This window comes from Clytia hemisphaerica, unplaced genomic scaffold (assembly GCF_902728285.1).
Source record: "Clytia hemisphaerica strain Z4C2 unplaced genomic scaffold, Clytia hemisphaerica genome assembly, whole genome shotgun sequence".
Taxonomy (NCBI): Eukaryota; Metazoa; Cnidaria; class Hydrozoa; order Leptothecata; family Clytiidae; genus Clytia; species Clytia hemisphaerica.
In genome coordinates this window covers 935,477-945,532 of record NW_027103938.1, presented here as the reverse complement: position 1 = coordinate 945,532, position 10,056 = coordinate 935,477, and the positions used below count along the sequence as shown (strand labels likewise).

General features: G+C 35.9%; 1 protein-coding gene across 1 annotated transcript; it reads right to left on the bottom strand.

Moving 5' to 3' along the window:
• Nucleotides 1–672: 672 nt before the first annotated feature.
• Nucleotides 673–9,767, bottom strand: LOC136809884 (carnitine O-acetyltransferase-like). Its single transcript, XM_067066444.1, has 13 exons — nt 9,667–9,767; nt 8,823–9,220; nt 8,402–8,455; nt 7,269–7,428; nt 6,297–6,474; nt 5,980–6,176; nt 5,359–5,456; nt 4,969–5,097; nt 4,300–4,422; nt 3,929–4,064; nt 2,942–3,004; nt 1,217–1,354; nt 673–1,082 (listed from the first exon to the last, which is right to left on the bottom strand). Exons 1-13 carry the CDS (start codon nt 9,703–9,705, stop codon nt 873–875), a joined length of 1,923 nt encoding a protein of 640 aa, XP_066922545.1. The 5' UTR covers nt 9,706–9,767; the 3' UTR covers nt 673–872.
• Nucleotides 9,768–10,056: the final 289 nt, after the last annotated feature.

Genomic DNA, 10,056 nt, shown 5'->3' with positions numbered 1-10,056 from the left:
TATTTTGTGTGGGGTTGTAGAAAACTCGCGCTACACTGTGACATTTTTATCTAAAAAAAAATCAATAATAACAAAATAATAATTTGGCTAAGATTTCTTTTTATCAGCCAAAAAATATTTTTATGAAAATCTGCTTGAGCCATCTTTTTACCTATATATGATGGTACCCTTCTTTCATGCAAAAAAATGAGCTAACAATTTGATCCATTTATTCACCAAATCCAAAAGATTTTCTGGCTGAAATTTACTCAAAAAAAATTTCTCCGTCACATTTTAGCACCACCATTTTGCACATTTGCATCAAAAATCAAAAGTCCCTATGATTCAATTCTGAGAGTTGGTAAAAGATGAACGAACGAACATAGGTTAACTTATAGGACCTCCAGGTAGGTCTAAAAATTCTAATCGGAGAAAAAATATACGATCGAAGGTGTGTTTCAAGTAACGCTGACATGATAACAATAAAAATGGTAAAGTATTCCTTAAAAATATTATATTTACAAAAAGTCATTATCAAAATTTCATTACTTTTTATATTTAAGTTTTGGTATCTTAGAATAGTACGTGGAACTAAAAGAAAAAGCGAGTTAAATGTAGAAGGGAAATTGAGAAAAGTGTCAGGCTCCTCAAGGATGCGCATTGACAAGAAAGAAAATCAAATAAATCGTGGTGTCTTTTTTCAAAAACTTTACGTTGTCGGCTTTAATTTCAGTAGTACATCATCGCTAACTGGTGATATCCCTGGGCGAATGACGTAATGGGCTGTATATCTATTAAACATGAAGTATTACCCGTGATTAGTATACTAAAAAAAAACTGTTTTGTTGACATTTGTCAATCATAAGGTTTGTAAAGAACTATTCCAAAAAACATTACAGTTTGGATTGTGAGGCCAACAAGACATGGTTATCTTCCAGAGCTTTGGCAATTTCATCTCCTAGATCACCGGCTTGTGTTTTGGGATGGCTGTTAAAAGAAGAGACAGCGTAAACGAAACGTGATTCCATCGGATTATAACACACACCGTAACCATCAGGAACCACTGGACCAAAACATAAACACGCTGCTCGCTTAGCAGGTACCTAAAAAAGGAAAACAATTAAATACAATGGAAGATTGGAAAAGTATACTGTAATTGAAAATGGGAAAATGCTTGACACACAATATATAACTTGAATATTCTTGAAATCAAAGCTTCGTATCACGTTTTACTTACTTGACTCGTAGACAATCGAAAATGCATGGCGTAACCAAAAGCTTTATCGCGAAACAATTCCGGTAACGGTATTCCACTTTCAAGAGCTGTCAATTTCAAACCCAGCAGATGACGATCGATAGCTTCGAAGTTAATGGCCTAAAATCAAGAGCAGAATCGGACAAAAAAGTTATAAACTTAAAATATTGGACATTTTCCATGAGCCATTATAACTGTGATAATTTTACCTTAATCACCTACAAAACAAGGAAAGTAAATTTGCGGACTTGAAAATCACAAGGCGCTGTATGAAAAGGCCTTTTCAATTCGGTTAACGGGAAAAAGACATGACCGGAAATTATTTTATTAGCTAAAGTATGTAGATAATGTGGATAGTGAAATTATCAGGGACTAAAAGTTACACATAAGGTTTTTCCAAATACTATTCAAAATCAAAAACATGAACGAAAAAACCGACAAAAAGCAAGAAAAACAACCATTTGAAGAAGCTAAACAAAACCAAACATGCACTCCCACCTCCTGCTCAGATGATGATGACCAAAACCGTCTAAAATGCCGAAAATGCCACCGCATGGTACACTACGAGTGCACACAATTACCGCTTTATCAGCTGCAAATTTTTGCCAACACTTATAACGAACAATATCTATGTCAGAATTGCGTGCGGATAACACGATCTCTAATGAGTAAAATAGGTGAGAACTCGTATCATATGATGCAGAGGGAGATTGAGAAGAAGGACGACGTCATTAAAAAGCTCAAAAACCAGCTAGCCAAGAACCGCAGCCTTAAGAACGATATCGAAAACATCTTAACCAATAAGATGGCTGACTTTGAAATAAAAACCAAGCAGATTATAAATTAAAAGAAGAAATAAAGCAAACGACGAATTACATAGAGAAAACATCAGAAAAAACATACGCTGAAATAACTAACAAACACAAGGATAATTTCAAATCAGCAGTGAGAGAACACCAACAAGAAAACAAGAATGAAGAAAGAGACATCGAATCAAGAAAACGAAATATTATTATACATGGAATGGTGGAATTAGAGGTAGACAACAAAGAGGAACAACAGGAACAAGACAAAATAGATATTGAAAGTATACTAGGTAACATTGGCGTTCAAGATATCAAACCGTCCCACCATCATCGCATTGGACAAAACCGAAAAGGGCTACATTGGCGTCCAATCAAGTTGATCTTAAAAAGTATAGAGGAAAAAGAAACGGATAATGCAAAATCTGCATAAGCTGAAACGATTCAATGAAATTGGTGGCTTTAGCATCACAGACGACTTCACCATCAACGAAAGAAAAATTATTAAAGATATGTGCCAAAAGGCGACAAAAATGAATTCAAAAAATGACGATTTCGTTTGGCATGTAAGAGGAAGCCCTAGAACAAACCTTCGCCTAGTTCGAAAACCTAGGACAAAGACCAAAACAACGTCTTCTCTTCTGTCCATATTTTCTGACGACTGGACGACAGATGAAGAATTAGACAATTTATAAATCTAAAATTATTTCGTAGAGGTCGATAGACCTGTGAAATATAATTCTATGAATAAAATATTTACAACTGTCATAATTTGTTCATTGATAGAACCTTTTTCGTTTCCCTAGTTTGGTCACCATCGTCAATTCAATTTTCAAATATTTAATTCTTGTCTGTGTTGTCTTTTATTAGTAGGCAATGTAAAGGCAGGAGAGAGATTTCTTACATCTTGAGTATATTTGACATGTGCATCGACAGCGTTGAAGAAAAGTCCTTTCTTTTCTTCGTCCTAAATGTCAAGAAAAATGAAAGATATTGAATATCGCGTTGATGTTGACGTAGCATAACGCTTACTGTACGTATACTGTAGAACTTAAATGTAAAAGATAAAAAAAGATATTTACGACAAAACTTTCCGACAACGTGATTTCAACAAGCTATTTGTATATGTAATCACATGATAACGAGTGCAATTCGAATATAATTGCACGAGTGATTTTTTTGTTATTAATTTTCCGAGTCCGAAAGGACGAGGAAAATTCGAAACAAAAAAATCACGAGTGCAATTTTCGAATTGTACGAGTTATTATGTGATTACGAGCTAATCGCACAATGGCTTTCACTACTTTTTCCCAGTTAGGAAAGTAAATTGCAGAAATTACACTGAGAGTTTTACATTTTTCTCTTCTCTTTATGTCTTTCTTTTATTGTTGATTATTGATTTTCTTTCTCACAAAATAAATTTCGAATGCAATTAAAACGTTCGATGCAAAAAATATGTAAGAAAAAACAATAAAATCAATTTTGTAAACATTGGCGCGGCATTGGAGAGTGTGATTAACGATTAATTGCTCTCTACAGGATGCAATTAACGATTAATTGCTCTCTTTGAGGGCGCGCCAAATAAGAAAAAATAACCCATCGTGCGATTAGTGACTTTACGTACTAAAAGCGCCATCTTAAGACATGAAATCCTCGAAAGTCAAAGGAATTCATTTAGAACTACACCAAAATTTAGTGATTGGGTTAAATCGATTAGGTCTTTATGACAAAATGTAATATTCACGTTGTAAATTTCATTTGACTCATGGTGGAACATTTCATTATTCCATTATTCAATTCCATTACCATCCACCGTTGGCCTTTAATTACTTTAGCCACAGGGAATTAAAATTTGCATTTGGACAAAAATACAGTATCACATTAATTATACCGAATAGTTAGTTCGATCCATTTCTCTTGCGTAGCGAGCGGCAGCAGGTGTTGCAGATCGAATAGTTTCTGTTCTTCCTTTCTTGAATTTTCTGATTGAAGCACTTTCATACGTTGGAGGATGATGACTGTGTAGCCTATAAAAGATTCAGAAGTAAATAACGTTGTCAAATATATACGTTCCGTTTCCTCTCAAAATTCCTCTGGTTTAATTTACATTACAAATATAATCTTGCAGCGTCTGGGTACATATCAGCGTATATAAAAGAAGGACGCCTTCGACAAACAAACAACATTATCAGAAAGTCAAAGGTGCGATAGAATATTCCAAAAAAAACAAAAGCCACTATATTAAAGTGTTTCAATACGTACCTGTAGTAGGCTAGTTGAAGCGACACTTGGAAAAAAGCGTCAGGACTAATGCGAAACTTCTTTGGTACATTCTTTCCGAACAAATCGAAGTTGTAGAGTCGAGTGTCGACATCACTGCTCATCCTATAGAAAATTTAAACAATTTGTATTACGCATGTGACAAGTCGACAACATCAGTTATTCATTTAAGCCTTGTCAAATTCAGCCACGTAGTTAAAGTCTCACAGCTTTTCCCTTGCTAAATTTGACAAGGCTTGCCTTTGAACGAAGAACGGGGTCGCAGGGTGACGAACAGGGTCTCAAAATTATGTGCATTTTGTAGAACAACCCAAAAGTAGACTTTTCCTACTTACCGAATTTTTCACAACCATTCTTGAAAACAAGGCTTCTTTGTTAAACAAAGTTGGGATTAGCCTGATTTTGCTTGTGTCTTCGAGAAAATTGGTCGATGTTCATAATGTCAATTTTCAACCGTCAATTAGAAGCGTTTTTTAGAATGACAGAACACCCAACGTGTGGTAGCGTTGCGTACAACTGTAACGTTGCGGAATTTTGCAGCGCTTCGATTCGATTTCGATTTGTAATCTTTTGCGAAATCCTAGTCCTTCGCAAATGGTTGGAAATGGTTCCTTCGTAAAAAAAGAATGATTCAATCTATAAAAATCTTACTGGTCCATCTTTTCTTTAGCAAGTTCGATTCGATCAACCAAATCATAATCCAAATTCCAAGTCAACATCTTTGGAGCTTCTATACCAGTCGATTTTGGTACATCTACTGACGCCTCACGGTTAAAATCCCTGTAAAACAAAAATTATGAGTTAATCCTGTAAACTAGCTAGTTCAATATAAACTTCAATATAAACATCAAATCTTCATACAAGAATCTCAATGTTTCCGTAAGAATTTATCCTCAGGCCTGGGGCATTAGTTTATAGGACTAAACCAAACTACTTACATTCGAAATTACAATGTATAGCGGATTGTTCTATCAAAGAGTTTCCAGAAAAAGTTCAGGTAGAACATAAAGAAGAAAAAACAAGCTACGGAGGATATTTTACATTTGCATAATTTGATCACACATGGCCAGCACTGGCGGTCCTTCAGCTCCAGAATGTTCATAAGTTAAGCCTACCATCCCATTACGGTTGATCACAAACTGAAAGAAAGGAGTCAAAGGGTTATCCTCTAGAATCAGCTTTTCTTGGACGAAAAGCCTACATGAATTGTCAGGATTTCAAAGTAGTGGTTCATTGTTAATGTCTGGGTAAAATCTTTCGACTGACCGGCAACGAGATGAAGGGAAGGATACAAAAGCAAGTCGAATTCAACAGACACGATTGATTCTATCAGATAGTGCGTGAGAAACATTAACTTTTAAGAGGCTCCATATTCAAACGAACCAAGATGGCAATTTAAAGTTATAAATCTGCTCGAAGTTGAAAAATAAAACATAAAAAATACCATTTAATATACCCCATAGCTTTAAAAATATTTCAAGAGGGTCCTACATGTTGTCAAAATGTGGGCCGCCTTAGCTTTTATCCACCCCTTCAGGTCAGGTGCCTCCCTTTGCCTTAAAACCGTCGTTTCAACGTTCCGAAAAAGTGCTCCTTATAACACACACATTCACTTTAATTTTCTCAGGGAAAACAATGCACGCACAAGTTTAACACACAAACCTGACAGATCTTATCAAACCACCTATTCATGCTGTTTTGATGTGTACCGCCACCATGAAGAACTTGTCGAAGTGATTCAGATCCTTCTTGCGACGAAAAGCGAGGTGCTTCCTCTTGAGGGATAGTGACAGGTTGGTCCAAACATATCAAACAAATCGATTTAATGATCTCTTCCACATTCTCCTTATTTTCGGCATCTGTGAAAATATTTTGCAATGGAGAAGATTCTCAGTTTTTGAAATGAGCGTTCCTACCTCTCACTGTCTCGGATTGATACAGCTTTGAAGGAATGTCAATGACGAAATATCTTTAAATACCTCTAGTTAGTCTTTTGTACCCCTGTGACCAGACATTGCGATCTTCACAAGTCAAGATACCGACAGGTAGGTCATCTTCAAATCGAGAACTATCCAAGATATGATTCAATTGATGCATGAGTTGTCCTTCACTCATCACTTCGTTTGTTCCTGGTAAGTACACTTCCATCTTGAAGAACTGAGACGAAGAAAATAATTAAAGGTATTCAAATCACAAAGCACAGTTACCTTTTCAAAATTTGAATTAATCAGACCGTCTCATTATAATCTTTCAAATAAGCTTTACTAAAAATATCGAGCACCTCACCTAAAACCGGGATTTTTCATTCCGTTTCTTGGTGAGTTCTGAAAAATAGAAGCCTTTCAACTCAAGTGCTTTTACGCAGATTCGATTTTTCGCTACATACTTCAAAAGTTAAAACTGACGTAATAAAATCGAATGTTTGGAGCCCGAAGGAAAACCTGGGCTTCAAACATTCAAAAAGTCGCAAAGTGGAATAGACGTTAATTGTGTAGAAAAAACGCGGGTGGCGTTTAGTATAGGCTATACTAAATACAGTAAAGTCTCTATCACTCGAATATCTCCTTTAACTCGAACAAGTTTTTTCATCACCCCTTCAGTTAGCAATGCCTTTATAAACCTTCCTCCATAACTCGAAACTTTCTCATCTCGAACAAATTTGTGTTCCTCGTGCGTGTCGGAGTATACTCCATTGTACATTAAAACACTTTTCTTAAAAGCAAACAACCAATTGAATTGAATAAAGGAAATAAGGCCATGTTACAAAGTTCCTTGCTTTTTGTCAAATAGACGTAATACCTTAACCAAAAGCTAGAGGCCAAACTAAATATAATTTCTATACAATTTCGTTTCTCTAAATTTTCAAAAGCTAGCCGAGACAACTATTTCCTCGACTTTTAGATTGAGCTAAAGTTATCATTTTAGATGGAAAAATACAACACGGCCATTACATGATTTTTATGCGCGACAATGACATGTCGCGAGTCTTCGGGTCTGGTAGCGATCTCACCATCTTTCTTGGCATAAGGGACTCTACAGATGGAGAGAAGCTTTCCATACTGTCTCATGGAAAGAGGATTCTTTCCAGCAAAGTCCACAGGAAAACTTTGACTGTAAGAAAGAAACAGAATGACAAGTAATATATTATGTACAAATCCGAGATTATCATACTATAGCATGTTATGACAGACAATGTCAAAACCGGTATTATCTTTACTGTAAAGAAATTTCATCACTCGCCAAAATCACTTTTGCCAACAAATTTTAAGCTTAAGGATGGAGAAACATCCGCTTTTCGGAGTTAAGGCTAGGAACAGGCCTGGTCGTGTATGGCGTGCTATTCATGATATGCACCATTGCAACGACTTCACGAAATTATGCAACTTTTCTGTTTTTGTTCAACAATACGGCACTTTTTCTATTGTTTAAGTGACGAATTATGTAAAATTTTAAAAGTTCTCAGAACTGCTCAGAAGACTCTCCAGTGGTGCATATCATGAATTGCACTCGCACACGCTGGCACACATCTAAAATAGTTTGCGAGTGCTAAAATAGTACTCCTAAAATATACCAGAATTAACAAAATCCCTTTTGCAAGGGCTAATAGCACGCCATAATGGCCATAATCTATGACATATTTTTTATGGAGTGCTATTTTGGCATGCGCAAGGTATTGTTCATGGGCAGGCTTGTAGGAACATAGATAAACCAATAACCTGAGAAATTACATCAAGCATTCAGATTTCTACGAAAAACATATTCAAATATAACTATTTTGTAAATATCACGTCGACAAAAATTCATCTTCGGCGAAAAGTAATTTTCGGTAAAAAAAATCGTCCACAAAAAGAATCCCCAGTAAATCTTTTAATTCAGACTTTGTTGCCATGGAGTTTTTCGAGAAAACTGGAAAATGCTTGATAACTAAGTTAAAATTATACGAGTGAGATCATTTAAAAAAAAAAATTGCATAAATATGTTTTTCTTTGTATGACACCTCCGGGGTCAAGCTTTGTAGAGAACCAAGAGGGAGGAAAGCCTTGACACTGCATTACACCTAAATGACACAGTTAAAAAACATTACTTGTCAATGGTCTCCTTGAACCGGACAACAGTTTGAATCAAATTGGCTGCATATCTAAAATAAAACACAACAATTTAAAAGTCAAGACGTGTCCTTTTCTGCTCAAAATTGAGCTAAAAATCATGAAAATGTCATAGGTTTTCTCATTGAAAAGCTCACCTTCTGCTCCTAATTCATGATATTCGTGAAATACCTGGAAATGGAAATACCCCAGTTTTAGCCAGTAGTGGCAAATTTAAACTAGACAACTACTGGCAAAAACCGGGGGTCTTTCCGTAGAAAACATTACGTCATGAATATCATGAATTCAAAATAAAAAAAAGAAGCTCAGAACAGAAAGCAAGTCTGCATAATTTCAGCCAAATCCGATCTCATAAGGTGATAATCGCATACTTTACGATGACATACAAGATAATTTTACCTTAATTGGTCATTGTCTGATTTGAAATTTTCTTGGGGAAAAGCAATGCCAGGGCTAGAGTTGATGACGACAGGAGCACGGAATCCAAAGTAAGCACAATGGTCCCACCATTCAGACAACCAATTGTCTGATTTAGATGCTTTCTCTTCAAGCTTTCTTTGGAGTTTTTCACCAACACCCCCTGGTTTCATGAAGTCAGCCACAACACGCTTTGTTTGTGCATACTCACTATCAAATAGAATGGGTTCCAGAGTGTTGATGTATTTGCTGAGTGTTTGTTCGAGAGGGGGAACGGGCAATGATGGCAATTCCGGATCCATTGAAAAAGTTCCCTTTTGACGTATCGTGGTCATTGCTGCAGGACTTCTAGAAGATACCTTTAACAACCTTTGGCCAACCTAAAATCAATTTAGAATTTTCTATTTCTGCAAATGATTTTATTGGGAAAAAAACAAAACCATTCATCTATATATGGGAATAGAAGGATAGTTAGTGGCAAAACATAGGAATAACTGATCTACTATCATCTAGCACACTCAAAATAAATGACTACACCCCTTTTCACAGACCCACTGGAATCCCTTCCAACTGGAATAATATTTGCCAAAGAATCGTCCACGGTGAAAATAATCAAATAAACCAATCCTCTATTTTTTCCATCTCCACTGAATTCTCTGACTTGAAAAAAAAATAATTTAAATCCCCTGCCATAAAAAATATTGGAACATCAATCCCCACCGAGTTTCAGTCTGATATTTTTACCCCCACTGGACGAAAAAAACCAACCGGGTCTGTGAGAAGGGGGTGTATCAGGGAGTATGAGTTAATAATAAGAAATTCTTACCATAGCTTTACGAAGAAGATTTCTGTGTATCTTAAGCATGGTGATTAACGGCCAACACAACAGTTAATTTATCTTTATCTCTAAACAGAATAGATTTTTTTGTTTTGGTTATATACTAGGTTTTGCTCGCCTCAAAGGACCATTTTTTAGGATGCAAACAACAGCTGCAGCATTAAGAACACAGCAGAAATAATGACGGAGACCTCAAAGAAAACATACACCAAAATTACCAAGAAGCACAAAGAAGACTTAAGGTCTGCCGAAGAACAAAAACAAAAAGGAAAAAAGTGAAAAAAAGAGATATAGAATCCAGAAAACTGAATATCATTGTTTGAACGGGTTTCTCAAATATTCAGGCACAGATAAGGAAGAAGAAGAAAATGGGGTGGA